The sequence below is a fragment of the Spermophilus citellus genome (genome assembly GCF_964194105.1).
Source record: "Spermophilus citellus genome assembly, chromosome: 1".
Taxonomy (NCBI): domain Eukaryota; kingdom Metazoa; phylum Chordata; class Mammalia; order Rodentia; family Sciuridae; genus Spermophilus; species Spermophilus citellus.
In genome coordinates, this window is record NC_138182.1 from 158,737,408 (window position 1) to 158,753,048 (window position 15,641).

Sequence of the window (15,641 nt, forward strand, 5' to 3'; positions counted from 1 at the left end):
AACAGAGCCGGGCTCTCTCTGACGCCTGCCTGCCACTGTGCAAGCTCTGGCCGGCACTGCCCGCAGTCCCCATGGTGGGCAGCCCTGGCAGCAGGGACCTGTGATCAGCAGCGGCATGCCAGGGAAGCCCAAGCACCTGGGCGTCCCCAACGGGCGCATGGTGAGTGCCGGCTATGGGCCAGGGCCACAAGGAGGGGGTGGGCACACCCAGGGTGGAGCCCAGGAGGCATACCCAACAGGGCCAAGTAAGAGCCCATGGGCTACCAGCAGGTGGGCGAAGCTGGGACAAACAGTTGCAGGCAGTGGACCTGGTGCCCTTGCTCCGGGACCCTTCTAGATGGCCCTGCTAGGAGCCTGGTGTAACCCTGAGGGTGAGACCAGGGCAGGGTGGGCAAAGGCTTCTGGTCCAGCATGCAGGTCAGGGTGCTGCTCCCTTACCTGCTACTGGTGTGGCCCCACTGGGAGCAGCTTGCACCCCAGGCTAGCAGAGAGACCTGACATGTCCCTGGCCACTGCCCACCTCTACCGTGGCCCCCACTTCTCACTCAGTCCCTGCCCTCCCCTCCTCACTCCATGCCCAGGTACCCAAGGTCAGGTTAGGGGCAGCCCCTACTGGGTCACTGCTCTCTAACTTCCCCTGCTCTGAAAGCTTTATTCCCAAACTAATTTTCTTTGGGCAGCCTCGGATGGGTCTGCAAGGTCAGGCCAGGTTGGACAGCTTCTGCCTGTCCTGTTCTGGAGCTTTCAGGAAGGGTGGGGGTAGCTGAGGATTAGGATGCCTCTGGCTTCAGCTGCCCCATCCCTTATACCCTCTATCAAGCTGCTCACCCCATCAGAATTGCCTTCAAAGGTTCTGGCTCTTTTCATTCATTCAGCAGAGGGGGCAGGCTGCTTTGAACCTCCTTTTCTCCCCTGATTCTGGCTCACTTAAAAGAGTCCTACCCCCAACAACTCCAGGAAGGCCAGATAGTGTGCAGCACCCCCAAACTGGACCCTAGTTTAGTACCACAGGACAAATTCAGTAGATCTGGAATGACCTGGGTTTCAGTTTTAGCTCTGTTGCCCCTTACTGGCAGAGGTCCTCTCTGACCCTCAGTTTCCTTATCTGTAAAATGAGGAGCCTGAAATGTATCACAGTCTTGTTGATATGACTAAGTAGAATGATGAACATGAGGTCCTTGATCCATTGCAAGAGCGGGGCAAATGTCAGTCCAATGCTCCCTACATTTTTAGCCCCTCTTCAAGGCTCTCCTGCCTCATCAACAAGCTGAACCACCTCCCAAGCTCCACCCCTGCCTCCAGTTTCTAAGATCTGTCTCCATTTCTCCTTCCGGCATCCCTTTTTTGTTTATCTCCAGGCTAGCTGGGTGGGAGACAGAAAAATCCTCCAAAGCTAGCTCGACTGCACTTCACTATCTTTACCACCACCCAAACTTTGTGAGAGTTCAAGGACCATGGGGCCTTGCACTTCCAGCCCAGGGGCATGATGCTTTGCTCAACCTTCCCCCAATGTCCAGGCTACAAAACCACAGAGGAGCAGTCCCAGGCCCAGCTCAGAAGGGCAGCTGGATTGATGTTTTGGAACAGTGCCCAGAACTGCAGGGCAGCACGTGGGGCCCAAGGATAGACCCAGCCTCTGTCCCTCCAGTGCCATGCATGGCTGCTCTACCCAAAAGTCATTCAGAATAGGGAGGTGTCCCCAAGCTCTGTCCCCAGTCCAGTCAATATCCTGGCTTTTTGCAGAGGCTGACACACACAGGGTACCTTCACCCTTCCTGAACTCCCTCTGTCAGCTCTTGGAATCCCCAGGGTCACAGATTGGCTGCTGGCTGGCCACTGGGCAGCTTTTTGAGGCTGTGCTTGCCTGGGGGAGGGAGGGGTGGACAGGCATGGGCAACTGGGCAGGGATGGGGATGGAGAGGCACCTGTTGGCCAGGCGTCTGGTTCCCTCCAAAAGTTACATCCCAAGGGAAGCTCAGAGGAATGAAAAATGTGCCCAGGTCAACTGTCGAGTAGAAGGGTCAGATCTGGACCCGTCCCCTCAGCATTGCCTGGCTCTGATCCTCCCCTCTGCCTGCCGCCACCCCCATCCTTCGTCATCCCCTGCTGATGCAGCTTCAGCTCTCAGCATCATCTTTCTGTCACTCAGCTTGTCAGGGAGTTGCAATGAAACTGTCACTTTGAGATGGCTCTCAGCCCCCTCCCAGGAATATCTCCATGCACCCCAGCTGCCACTTCATTTGGGAACTCTTGCTCACTCAACCTTCCTCGGGGTCTGCTGTGCGCTGCCCCTTCTGCGAGGCACTTAAGACTGGAGCCAAGGGCCCTTGTTCTGCCCCAAACATCTCTCAGTCTGGCAAGGCACCAAGACATGGGTAAATCAATACTGAAATAAAATTCAGCTTTGCGTTTGAGCTGCAGGTCAGGGATAGGGAAAAGCTGAGGGGGACCTGGCAGGAAGAACTGAACTTCTCCACTAACTTCATGCCATAGAGAAGACGGTCCCCAAAGCCAGATGGAGAAATGGCATAGAGAGAAGCCTGCATGCGGGCAAACAGAGTGGGCGTAGATGGACATGGACCAAGGGGAGGCTTCAGGTGAAGCCTGGCGAGGGGCAGTTATCACATTCTGTCACATCAGGGGGACCTGGTTAGTGTTCCCCTCCTGCCAAGGAGATTTACCTCATAAATCTCATGCATCTCTTTCTGTGTTCCTGGTGTCCAGCCTAAGGTCAAGTGCTCCAGTGCAGGATGGCCATACAGAGGGGCCAATGCTGGGGGTCAGCTACACAGGGCTGGCTTAGGACGAAGGGAACAGGCAACCAGGGTTATGTGTAGACATCCCCAGAAAGACTCTCAGAGCATCCATTTTCTCAAGGATGAAATGAGACCATGGTAGAGGTGTCTAGGACAGAAGATGTCAGTAAATCACCCTCCCTTTTAGATCTGACCCCTTCACAGGTCATACACAGTTCAAGAGGAACCACGGGCCCTTTACCCCTCCTGAGCCTCCCAGCACCCCTGTTCACAGAGGGAAGCAGTGTAGGAAAGAACTCAGGTTCCAGAGGTAGACAACTTGGGATCTAATATCAGCTCTGCCTCTTCCCACCTCTGATTTCTTTGGTCCTCAGTTTCCTCATCTTTAAAATGGGGGCAACAATACCTGCTGCAGAGATGAATTTACACATTCTTACATGAATGGAGTGAGAACACAGGTGTGAACTGCCAAAGGGTGCCTGTCACACAGTTGGAGCTCAGGAAATTTGGAACCTCATCCTCACTTTAGTATCCCTCAGGTGCCATCCAGTCCCTGAGGCCTGCTTCCTAAGATCAAAGCATGGCAAACTGCAGCCCAACTGTGGTCAAGGGTGTCACTGGTCACCACACCCTTCCTCACCCTGTCTTCCCCTTTTCTTCCATTCACTTACCACTTCTCCTCCAGCAGGCAGAGGCCAGTGAGCGGTGAGGGAGTCCAGCCCTGCTCAACAAGACTTCCCCAGGCCTGCTAGCCTGTGCAGGTCAAGGCACTGGCCTGGAGGAATCTGCACCCCACTTTGCCACTTAATGCAGCTTTACCAAAACACACCTGTTGATTTCACATCCAGGGCCTCATTTAACCTTCACAGCAGCCTGAGGAAGTTGGGAATGCCAAGCCCCCTGCTACCCAGGAGGAAACTGAGGGTTAGGCAAGAGAAGTTACTTGCCCCGCCATGGCAAAGCTGGAATTGAACTCTGTCCCTACTCCATCCCAGCTCTAGATTTCTGTCCCTATACCTGCTCAGTCCTAACTGTGCTGTCAACAACTAGTGAGGCAAAAGGGGCTCCAGATGAAGAACTTCAGGGGGCAGAGGCGGATGCTGGGGCTTCCAGTGACTGGCATGAAGCGGGATGAAGGAAAAGCCTGGGCCACAGCCCTAAGGGCTGCTTGGGACTCTGAAAAAGAGGGTGCCTTTGGAGAGGAGGGTTCAGATGGGTTCCCTCTCCTTAACCAGGCCCACCCCCCAGGAGCTACCAGATGCACAGGGAAGAGAGACCCACACCTGGGGACAGGGGCCCAAGGCCAGGCCAGAAGGTCAGTTCTGAGGAACTGGTATTTAATGATGACTGAGGTCAATGGGCAGGGATCTGGGAACATTTGGGGGCATGTGGAGAAGCAGCTTCTCAGACAGAGAAAACAGCAAAGTAGGAAGCAGGAGTGGGTAGGGGTGTGGAGAAAATAGAAAAGTTTCATCAAGTGTAGGGTGGAGGTGAGGGGGAGGGAAACAGGGAGGCTGGAGGGTTCTTAGTCAGGCCCAGGTAGGGTTTTAACTGTACCTTGGCACCTTTTGCAAGACTTAGGAGGGTCAGGGTGGGCCGGGTCCCAGAATGGGACCATGGGGAGGGGCGGGGCCTGGAGAACTCCGCTTAAGGGCACAGACCATCTATTGAATTTAATGTAGAAATGAAACCTCTGAGAGCTGAACCCAGGGGAGCGTGGGCTGCTCTGGACTCGCACCTTTTGCCCCTTTTGCTGAATCTGTGATTCCTGGCCCTTGCAAAGGAGAGGGCTCCTCGCAAAGGAGAGGCTGAGAAGTTGGGGAGCAGGATAGAGGCTGGGGGTGTCGAGAAGCGCAAGACCAGGCAGCCCCGGTGGAGTGGAGTGGGAGGGCGATGACTCCAGGAGGACTGGGGGAGGGCGGCCTCCCCGGGGGAGGAAGAGGGAAGGCAGGTGCGGGATGTTGAAGCGGCCAGAAAGGCAAAAAGCAGGCTGGAAAGGGACCTCGCAGTGGGGTGGGCAAGCGCTTCCACGTGTCCCTGCTGTCACCTGCCTTCCGTCCCCAGGAGTTATCCTCTAACTGTAGGTAGCACTGACATTCTTTGGGGGAGATGACTCTGATGATGCGGGTCACCTGGGGGAGTGGAGAGGCAGGGTACCCGAGGGCGGGGCTGGGGAGGGTTGCAGGGCGTGGTGTGCCCAGGAGCGCGTCTCACGCTCTGTGCAAACTTTGTCTCCTGCTCAGCACTTCTTCTTTTCTTTTTTTCTTTCTTTCTTTTTTTTTAATCTTTACAATTTCATTTTTGTATGCACATTTGCTTAAAATCAGTGGATTTCTAGGTGAAGTTCAGGTACTGAAGGGCCTTTATCTAGAATCAAGGTATGCTGCAAACATAGTCTGAAGTAAAATGGGAAATAACATCTTTTTGAAAACAGGCTTAGAAGTTTTAATCCAGTAAATTAAGGTGTTTCCTTTCTCTGGTAGCAAGGCTGATTGATACCTGGCTGCTGGGCCACCATTTACAGATATAGCCAAGAAAACAGGGTACAGACCTCCTAAAAAACAAACCAACAAGCCCACCCCGAGTCACGGTACAGGTTTCACAATTCAAATCACAAAACCTTTGAAAGATGCATTCCCTGCCAAAACTGGGAGCACTGCCATTGGTAAACCAGCCGCTATTTGGGCCTGTGTTCCATGTAAGTCCTGTCAAAAAAGTCTGTCTTGCTATTAGCCACAGGCAGCAGCATTAAGTCCAACATATGGAGATCCATGTTCAGGTAGATTCCTTTCTGCTTCTGGTAGTTGTTCAATTTTGCTGGCTATGATATCAAAACTTGAGTTTCCCTTGGGAGTATCATGTGGTTTATGGTTTTCCATCTTAACCCCGTTGCTCTCCTCCAACAGCAGGTGCTTTTCCAGTTCTTCCTCTAACTCGCTGGGGCTTAAGCTACAACCTTTACTCTGTTCCTCCCCAGTGCAGCCATCTTTGGCTGACACCAGCAACTTCTTACTCCAAGCATCAGATGGGAGAAGGAGCTCAGGGAGGAATTCAAAGTCATAAAACTAGAAAAGGGCAGTATCAGGCATCAACAATAATTATAATGTTCTTTGAACATTTATTACCTTCCAGATAATCTGTTGAGCTCTTTATGTCTATTTAACTTATTAAATGGAAACAACCCTTTAAAGTCACCCCATTTTTAGAGAGGAAGAAAGTAAGGCACAGAGAGGTTTATTATTATTATTATTATTATTATTATTTTAATATTTATTTTTCAGTTTTCGGTGGACACAACATTTTTATTTTATTTTATGTGGTGCTGAGGATCGAACCCAGTGCCCTGCGCATGCCAGGCGAGCGCACCAGCGCTTGAGCCACATCCCCAGCCCAATTTATTATTTTTAACAAGGTTACAGAGCATACATTTGAATTCAGGCTGACTGGGGCAATGTCTACCTTCCATTGCTTTCAAAGCAATGTAGATATATCACACTGGCCCAAAAGCCTCTGAGTGCTGTGAGTTCCTTCTAGGGAAGATGGTGGCAGTTCAGTGCCAGTCAGAGTTGCTGTGCTGGGAAGAAACTCGGAACACTTGGCACATCACAGTCTTAAGAGAAGACAGAAAGTTGGGTTTGTACATAAAATCTCTCAATTTTTAAGTGTGAAAAAATCCTTTAAACTTAGAAAGAAAGTTCTGGGAACAGTATAATAATAAGATTTGGCTTACAGATGGCTACTCGGTGACCTGGGTGTTACTGTGGTGGAAGCCAGGAATAAAGGAAACAGGGCAGGGGAGACTTCCTGGGGGAAATGTCCCCAGGCCTGTTTCCAATGGGAATGTAAATAATAGGTGATGGAAGCTCTTGTGACAGGTCCTAATAAAAATGTAGGAGGTGAGAAGGAGGGAGGAATTAGGGATGACTCAAGTGATGGGAAGAAAGACAGGGAATGTAGGGAAGCTGATTCAGTACTTTGTTTTGGTGGAAGCCGGGGGGGCTTCCATTTGGATTGGCTGAGTTTGAATGGCTCACTTGGTAGAAATGTTAGCAGGAAGTTAGCTACATATGGTTGGAGCTGGAGATCTGGGAGAAGGCTGGGGTGGCCAAAGAGCCAGGACAGAGCTAGAGAAGGGTAGAGGCCACCCTATATGGGTAGGAGATCACGAGGAATCCAGGGAGCTGATAGGAAGGTAGGAAAGGAACCTAAAGAAACTCAACAGTGGGGCTGGGATTGTGGCTAAGCAGTAGAGCGCTCGCCTAGCACGGGCGGGACCCAGGTTCAATCCTCAGCACCGCATAAAAATAAAAGGCATTGTGTTATGTCCATCTACACCTAAAAATAAATAAATAAATATTTATAAAAAAAAAGAAACTTAACAGTTTTGAGAGGAAGATTTTTCTGTTTCACTAATGATTAGGATTCCCAGAGATGTCAGTTCATGTGTGTTGTGGGGGATGGTGGAGTTGGCCTGTACAGCAGTGCTAGCCATAGTGTGACCCAGTGGCATTAGCATTATCCGGGAGCTAATTAGAAATGGAGAGCCTCAGGCCCCCACCCTGGATCTACTGAACTTCTGACAGCGGGTCCCTCCTGGACATTCTATGCTAAAGTTTAAGATCCAATGTTCTAATCTATAGAAATAGTACCCCATGCCTTGCCCAAGGTGGGATGGGACCTGTGGTAGACCCTGCACCTCAAGAGGAAACAGTTGTAATAACAGATCATTGACTAGAGAGACCTCTCCTTCCTCCAAGACAACAGCAAGTATTGATAAAGCCTTTCATGTGCTTGCCACTAGTGGTTCTATATGCCATAAATATATTAAACTGATTCAGATGCTCACAACAGCCCCAGGAAGGAAGTTACTATTCTTAGCATCATCCCTTATTTACAGATAGAGGCCAACAAGTGAATTGATTCACCCAAAGTCACACAGCTAGTAAGTGGCAGAGACAGGATTAAAGTTGCTATGCACACTTAGGCTCATCCATCAAGGGCTGGGAGAAGAGAGAACCAGGGGCCACCAAAAGTTAACTGGCATAAGTCCCAGCATACAGTGTTTGGCGCATGATGGAAAATAAACCTGGGCAGACTGAGCAAAACCCTGACCAAGCAGTGACTGGCTGGAGACACCCAGCATGACTCTCCAGGTAGTGGAAAACGCAGTTCTAGCTCCCAGGAGGTCGGAACTGTCCCTTGGAATTCCTCATTGGGCTCTGCTCTGATTTTCTACCTTGGGTCTCTTCTAGGTTCTGGCTGTCTCAGATGGAGGTAAGTGACAGACTGTGGAGACCTGGCTAAGGGGCAGAGGGGAGGGAGGTGGAAGTGAGTGGGGATACTCTGCCACTTGAGATTTTTCCAAGAAGGTATCTCTTGAGTAGATGCCTACCTGGAGGTGGGGTGGGGCCTGGGACCAGGGAAGGAAGCCGGCCTTACCCCAACTTGTCCATCCCCCTGCAGAGCTGAGCAGCACAGCGGGGTCCCAGGGACAGGGTGAGGGCAGAGGCAGCTCCCTCAGCATCCACAGCCTCCCCAGTGGCCCCAGCAGCCCCTTCCCCACTGAGGAGCAGCCTGTGGCCAGCTGGGCCCTATCCTTCGAGCGGCTGCTGCAAGACCCACTGGGCCTGGCTTACTTCACAGTAAGTTCTGGGATGGGGTGAGATGGGAAGGGCAGATGGCAGATGCTTCTGCAGGAGGAGGGGCAGGAATCGTGGGAGAGGGCATGGATGGAACTTCAGGTTGGTTAGAGTGGGGCTCCTCTCTCTCCTCTACACCATCTAGCCTTTCTTTGGCACCCTCCCTCCTCTCCCAGCTGGGAATTCTTCTTCCTTCTATCTGTTTTCATCTCTGCTTCTTATTTTCTCCGTGTGCCTCCGGATCTGCAGCCATCTGTCTGTCTGGCCTTCATCTGTCTGGCTGGTCTCTTGGCCCTGTGTCTGTCCTAGTCACTTTGAACACATCTCCCAGTCTGTGCCTGACTGCCTCCCCCTTTCTCCTCCTCCCAGGAGTTCCTGAAGAAGGAGTTCAGCGCGGAGAACGTGACTTTCTGGAAGGCCTGTGAGCGCTTCCAGCAGATCCCAGCCAGCGACACCCAGCAGGTGGGCTGGGGGAAAAGGGAGCTGGGTCAGAGGGGTGGGGCTCGGATCTGGGCCTTGTCCCCTGAACTTCTTCCCCTGTCCTCCTCCCCCAGCTAGCCCAGGAAGCCCGCAACATCTACCAAGAGTTTCTATCCAGCCAGGCATTGAGTCCCGTGAATATCGACCGGCAGGCCTGGCTCGGCGAGGAGGTGCTGGCCCAACCCCGGCCGGATATGTTTCGGGCACAGCAGCTTCAGGTGAGCGGTGTCAAGGGGCGCGGCCTGCGCTGAGAGGGCGTGGCCTTGGAAGGAGACAAATGGGGAGGGGCGAGGTCAGATGCAGGGGAGGAGCCTAAGCCACGGTGTGGAGGGGGCAATCTTGGATGCGGAGCCTACCTGAGTTGGGGAGGGGGGCAGACCCTGGAGGTGGACATCTGGAACTGAGAAGCTGGGAAGAGTTAATGGGTGTACCTGTCTGAGTGCCCAGAAGCTTGGGTGTGCATACCTCTGTTCCTCGGTTGGGGGCGGAGCCTGCCTGAGAGCGGGACCTGGGACCAGGAGGGGCGTGGAGACCCACCTACCCAGCCCCGTGCTTACTTTCGGCATGTTTGTCTGGTAGATCTTCAACTTGATGAAGTTCGACAGCTACGCCCGCTTTGTCAAATCTCCGCTGTACCGCGAGTGCCTCCTGGCCGAGGCGGAGGGGCGCCCCCTGCGGGAACCTGGCTCCTCGCGCCTCGGCAGCCCTGACACCACGAGGAAGGTGAGGATGAGGGGCGGTGGGAGGCTGGGTTCCCAGCGGACTCTCTTCAAGAGGGAACACCGCTGAGTGTAGATCTGCGCGTGTGAGCCCGTGAATTGGATGCGCGCTGGGGCCATCCCTGTACCCGCAGAAGCCGAAATTGAAACCTGGGAAGTCGCTGCCTTTGGGCGTGGAGGAGCTGGGGCACCTGCCACTAGCTGAGGGTCCTGGTGGCCGCCCGCTCCGCAAGTCTTTCCGTAAAGGTGAGAGCAGGAGCGGGCCCTAGAGAAGGGGTGGGGGAGTTTGGACAAGTTTTGGGAATGTCCTCTTCCTCCTTCTTGGCCCACTAACAATCAGTAAGTCAGAAACAAAGAAACAAAACAATAATTAAAAAAAAAAAAAAGAAAAGAAAAGAGAAAGGAAGGAAGGAAGGAAGGAGAAAGAAAAAGAAAAAGAAAAGGAAAGAAAAGAAAAAGAAAGAGATGCAGGTCCTTGAGACCACCTCTTTCCCTGGGTGGTTTGTTCCCATACTAATCCCCAGAAGTTAGGGAGACCTTCATAGTAGCAATACTTCTAGCGACCCACTCCACATTGGGCCTCTGCAAGATAGCTCCAAACAGGGTCCTCAAGTGGGGAAGCGGTTTCAGCAGAGGAATGGATGAAGGGAAGTGGGCTATTCCAGCTTATCGCTCCAATTCCCCTAGAGCTATCTGGAGGGGTCGCAAACTCAGCCTTACGCCGAGAGTCTCAGGGCTCCCTCAATTCCTCCGCCAGTCTGGACCTCGGCTTCCTTGCCTTTGTCAGCAGCAAATCTGAGGTAAGTTGACTGCCCGGGGAAGTGGAGTGCGGTACAGGTTAGGACCATTATGCAGAGGTCCTTTATGTGATTCCTGTCGTTCCCAGTTAATGTTCCCACTTCCATTCCTGACTTGCCCTGAAAAGCTAATCCCTCCTACTCCTTCATTTCTCCCTGTCCTCACCGGAGAGGTCTTCATGGTCCCCATTCTTGTCATGGGTGCATATCCTCAGCTGGCAGATGTGTGTGCATGTGTGGGTGTCCAGGTGAACACAGCATATATTTGTGTTAATGGGTGTAACTGTCTTTGAGTGCCCACAAGCTTGGGTGTGCATGCCTCTGTTCCTTTAGGAGGATGCCTCTTAGCTGCCTCCAGGTGTGTCCTGGCTTGTGTGTATGCCCCGGTGAGCTTACCTGTCTCTGTGTCTGCATAACTTGCATGTGTACAAACAACTTTCCCCAATTCCTGCCCACAATCAGAGCCACCGGAAGAGCCTTGGGAGCACCGAGGGAGACAGTGAAAGCCGGCCAGGGAAGTACTGCTGTGTGTACCTGCCTGATGGCACAGCATCCTTGGCCTTGGCCCGACCTGGCCTCACTATCCGAGACATGCTGGCAGGCATCTGTGAGAAACGAGGCCTCTCTCTACCTGACATCAAGGTCTACCTGGTGGGCAACGAGCAGGTGTGAACCTGATCTGGCCTGACCCCAACTCAATTCCCAATTCACTAAACCAAACCCTAATTCTAACCCCATTCCCTATCACCACCCTCTTTCTAACTTCATCCTGTACCACAACCCTACCTATCCCATGCCAACTCCAAATTGACCCCAGTACCAATATTTCACTTAAACTTGAACATCCACCCATGTTCCACAAAAAGCCTATTTCCCTCCATGCCATCCTGGTTCCAGCTACTGTGATGGGTCAGGGAGGTAAAGCCCGGAAAAGTCACTGCTAGATCTGAGATCCCCTGGCTTGACTCCCACCATTCAGACTGTCATTCACACAGGCCCACCTCTGAAATTGCCAGTTGGGGAGAAGCCTCACCTCCTCTGCCACTCGGGGCATCCAATTGCACCTAACCTCTGAACAACTTTCCTTCTTTTTTGAATATTAATTTTTTAGTTATGGTTGGACACAGTACCTTTATTTTACTTATTCATTTTTATGTGGTGCTGAGGATCAAACCCAGGGCCTCACACGTGCTAGGCACGCACTCTACCGCTGAGCCACAACCCCAGCCCTGAACAACTTTCCTTTAAGTGCAAACTAGCATTAAGCTTTAAAGAGGAGCCTAGGGGAAAATTTGCTTTAAACAAAACCACCCAGGTTTGGCTTGGTAGTACATGCCTGTAATCCCAGTAGCTCCGGAAGCTAAGGCAGGAGGATCTCAAGTTCAAAGCCAGCCTCAGCAAAAGCAAGGCCCTAAGCAACTCAATGAGACCCTGTCTCTAAATAAATTATAATAAAGCGCTTCAGATGTGGTTCAGTGGTCAAATGCCAGGGGGTCCAATCCCTGCCTGGAACCAAAAACAAAAACAAAAGCAAAAAAAAAAAAAAAAAAATCCAGTGAGGGAGGAGAAGGAACAATGCTGCATTCCAGGGGACAATCAAGATTTCATTTACCTAGTAGCCAAGTCCCAAAGCCCTGGTAAGGTAGAGGAGCTGAGGGATCCAAACCCAGGTTCTGCCCTCCAGGCTCACAAGCGGGGGTGAGCCAGGTCAGAGATGACTAGGAGGAGGAATCAAACCTCCAGAGGGAGTCTCTTGGGGCAAGTAGGTATTTCTGGCCAGGGTCTGGGAGGCTGCATGGAAGAGGCAGCAATTGATGAGGATGGGGAAGAGTTTGCCTGACAGCTGTGAGGGATGACCTTCCAGGCAGATGAAAGAGTTTAAGTAAAGGTCTGGAGGTCGATTCTTGCAGGCACCTTCAGGGACCTGGAGTGCAGGGCTCTGAGGGCAACAGTAGGAGGCACTCTGCCCACTCTGATCTCAGGCCACCAGAGCAGCTGCCAGTAGCCCAGATGGGTTTTCATGCCAGCTAAATATAACTTTGCCACCCACACTCCACCTGTCCCTGCCACACAGCACAGGCCTACTGTCTGGGAGAGGCTGTCCCCCTCCCTCCCACACTCCCCACCCCTGGGCTGGCATAGGCAGTGAGGCCTCTGGGTGTGGTAATCACTAGAGTTACTGTTTATGTACCTACTGTGTGCTGGGCACTGTGCCAGATGCTTTACATCTTTGGTCTCATAGCAGTTTTGTGAGATACGGTTTTTGTTTGTTTGTTTGTTTGTGAGGAGGCAAGAACCATCCTTAGTATTTTTGTTTTGTGATACTAGGGATCAAACTCAGGGCCCCACACATGCTAGGCTATCACTCTACAACTGAGCTTTATCCCCAGCCCAAGAAATGCCCTTAGTAAGGAGGGAATGGAGACAAGCAAACAAGTGTTTAAAAGGGGACAAAGCTGACCAAAGGTGTGTGGTGAGGGATGAAAGGTATCCTGCTGTTCTGGTTGACTTTTGCATGACAAGGGGGCAGCTGTCCAAGGGGCAGATCCTGTCCTGCCCTAGCAAGGGCAGACTAGTGATCCAGGACCTGTCTGCCTCTTACCAAAGCATCTCGGTTATTATTTAATGTCCACAGCATCCTTGTTTCCCATAACCTTTCTGAGCATCCTCCAGAATACTTGCCACTCTTCTCCTTGGCCTTGACCTTATCAGGCTCCAGCTCCAGCCTGTCCAAGTTACTCCATCTGCCTCCATATAGTTCTGTTACCTATGGGCCCTTCTCTCTTATCGTTGGGGAGCCACAGTGAGGTCAGAGGAGGAAATAAAGGTGGTTCCCCAAGACCCCCCAGGGATGGCTCAGGGTTGGGGGAGGGACCCTTAGAACCTGCCTGGCATTTGCAGAAGGCCCTCATCCTGGATCAGGATTGCACTGTGCTGGCGGACCAGGAAGTGCGGCTGGAGAACAGGATCACTTTCGAGTGAGTGTCCAGCCCCCAGGCCAGGTCTCTGGTCCTAACATCGTTTCAAGCCTGGTTCTGGTCTATTGGTCTCCCTGTCTTCTCTTGGGCTCCGCCCCCTTGTGATAGAAGCCCCACCCCTGTCTAAAGCCCCACCCCAAGCCAGTTTTGCCCTGACCATTCAAAGAGGCCAGTTGCGGGAGGGCTGCGGGAGAGAGGGGTTGGCTGCCCGGCCCTCTGCAGCCAAGGGTCCTGTGCAGGCTTGAGCTGGCAGCACTAGAGCGCGTGGTGCGAATCTCGGCCAAGCCCACCAAGCGGCTGGAGGAGGCGCTGCACCCCATCCTGGCTAAGCACGGCCTGAGCCTAGAACAAGTGGAACTGCACCGGGTGAGCAGTGGGGCCTGTGACCCGGGCGGGGGCAGTACTGTGGGGAGCGAGTTTCCTGTCCCTGGAGCTGCTGACCTCTCCCCACAGGCAGGAGAGAAGCAGCCGATGGATCTGGGGAAGCTAGTGAGCTCAGTGGCGGCCCAGAGACTGGTTTTGGATGCTCCTCCAGGTAAGGGGACCAAGGCCCTGGGGCTTGATCAACTGGTATGGCTCCGGCCTAGAAGGAAGAGGGTCTAGTAGAGATGCAAACTCCAACAGTGGCTCTCACTGTCACAGGTGGAAAGATCCGTGAAACCCGAAACACATTCCCCTGCCACAGCCAGGTGAGCAAACACCCAGGGTGCCATCTTCCATCTGCTACGTTTTGTCTCCAAGTTGTGGCTCTGACCTCACATTTTTGTAGGGATGTCCTCCTAGAGCCCAGGAAAAGGCTTCTCATCCCTCTCCAACGTCCCCCAGTTCACTGGCAGAGGCACCTAGTAGTTCTACTGGGAAACGGCAAACTTGTGATATTGAAGGTACTTTGGGGGGATGGTGGAAACTGGAGACCAGAGGGACTAGAGAAGTAGGGCTAGGGACTATTGAGGGTGGCATCAGAGAGGACTGAGCTAAGACAGGGGACTGAGTACCACTGAGGTTGAAGCAGGAGGGCTGGGGGCCTGGGAGTTGGGACCAGCAGGGCCATTGGTGCTGGTTAGGGAGACTGTGGCCACAGTGAGACAGCAGGACTGAGGTGGGTTCACATAAGCAGCTCTGTGAAAGAGGGCCTGCTGACTGTGGCTGCTTCCAGGCCTGGTGGAGCTGCTGAACCGGGTGCAGAGCAGCGGGGCCCATGACCAGAGGGGCCTTCTTCGAAAAGAGGACCTAGTGCTTCCAGAATTTCTGCAGCTGCCTGTTCAAGGGCCCAGCTCCCAGAAGGCCCCACCACAAACTGAATCATCTGTCCAGCCCAAGGAGGGGCCCTCAGACTCTACTGTCCACCCAGCCCTCTGACACCTGTGTAAGAGTCCAGGCTAGCTGCATGGCGCCTGGCGGGCCAAGCATGTTATGAGTCCGCTTTGCATGCCCTGTCTGTGCCATGGGTGTCCCTGGCCTCTTCCTGCTATGGGCAGGCCCAAGCAAGAAGAGCCAGGAGTGGGTAGAAAGGAGACTCAGAGGAGCCATACCCACAGCTGCCATTACCTGGTCTCTCACAGGCTCATTCAACCATCTTTTGCAGCCAGGTCACTGGGGGGAAGGTGGGTATGGCCCCTTGGTGTGCTTGTGCCCAACACAGAGGGACGGCGTTGGCAGTGCCAGCCTCCCCAGCCTGTGCCAAGTTTCAGCAGTGGGAAAAAGGAGGGGCTGGCCCCTTCTTAAGGAGTTGGTATAAGTGAGGCCTGGGGGTGCAGGTGGGCAGCCCCTTCCTCCACCTGCATAGACTCTACTGTACATTTGGATTTTGCAGTTGGCTTGGGGCAGCTGGGTTTGTCCTGGATGTATGATATTGTTATTATAATAATAATTATTATTATTCTACCATGAGGTGTGTTCCTTGTGTGCCAGTCTGCCTTATGCACACACACCCCACCACCACCCCCAACTAACCACAATGCCTCTGTTACCAAGGTCAGTGCCAGGAAGTTCTTGGGGACTCAGGATGTACCTCCTGACTTCCTGTTTTCAGAATCTCTCTTCCTGACTGCAAATAATATGGGGGTGGGGGTGCATGTGTGTGTGAGAGAGAAATAAAAGAGAGATCCCTCCCTTCACAGCTGTGATTCGACTATCATCCAGCTGTTCCATGGTCTCTGTGGATCTGAATATGTCATTCTGGTTGCTGTTCTCTGCTTCAATTTGGGACACAATGTATCTCTACGCACACACCTGGGGGCTCCCTTAAGTGCATCAAAGGCCTATCTTGGGG

At 52.7% G+C, this 15,641-nt stretch overlaps 1 protein-coding gene and 1 pseudogene across 6 annotated transcripts in view; one reads left to right on the plus strand and one right to left on the minus strand.

The window, feature by feature from the left end:
* Window positions 1-15,641, plus strand: part of RGS14 (regulator of G protein signaling 14) — a 25,260-nt gene continuing 9,619 nt past the window's right edge. The window contains exons 1-15 of one of the 5 annotated variants that reach the window (XM_081293769.1): window positions 1-160; window positions 8,009-8,030; window positions 8,220-8,398; window positions 8,765-8,857; window positions 8,950-9,093; window positions 9,455-9,598; window positions 9,729-9,840; window positions 10,282-10,394; window positions 10,854-11,057; window positions 13,293-13,369; window positions 13,609-13,735; window positions 13,823-13,904; window positions 14,012-14,058; window positions 14,139-14,253; window positions 14,526-14,735. In XM_081293769.1, the coding sequence (XP_081149895.1) occupies window positions 116-160; window positions 8,009-8,030; window positions 8,220-8,398; window positions 8,765-8,857; window positions 8,950-9,093; window positions 9,455-9,598; window positions 9,729-9,840; window positions 10,282-10,394; window positions 10,854-11,057; window positions 13,293-13,369; window positions 13,609-13,735; window positions 13,823-13,904; window positions 14,012-14,058; window positions 14,139-14,253; window positions 14,526-14,728 (1,707 nt within the window). In that variant the 5' untranslated portion in view covers window positions 1-115 and the 3' untranslated portion in view covers window positions 14,729-14,735. Of the gene's footprint in view, window positions 161-8,008; window positions 8,031-8,219; window positions 8,399-8,764; window positions 8,858-8,949; window positions 9,094-9,454; window positions 9,599-9,728; window positions 9,841-10,281; window positions 10,395-10,853; window positions 11,058-13,292; window positions 13,370-13,608; window positions 13,736-13,822; window positions 13,905-14,011; window positions 14,059-14,138; window positions 14,254-14,525; window positions 15,234-15,641 lie in introns of those variants that run through there. The other 4 variants (XM_081293768.1, XM_081293771.1, XM_081293772.1 and 1 more) reach the window with 4 other exon arrangements.
* On the minus strand, window positions 5,120-5,635 carry LOC308652421 (transmembrane protein 126A-like; annotated as a pseudogene). Its single transcript has one exon. The product of its transcript is annotated as a transmembrane protein 126A-like (transcript).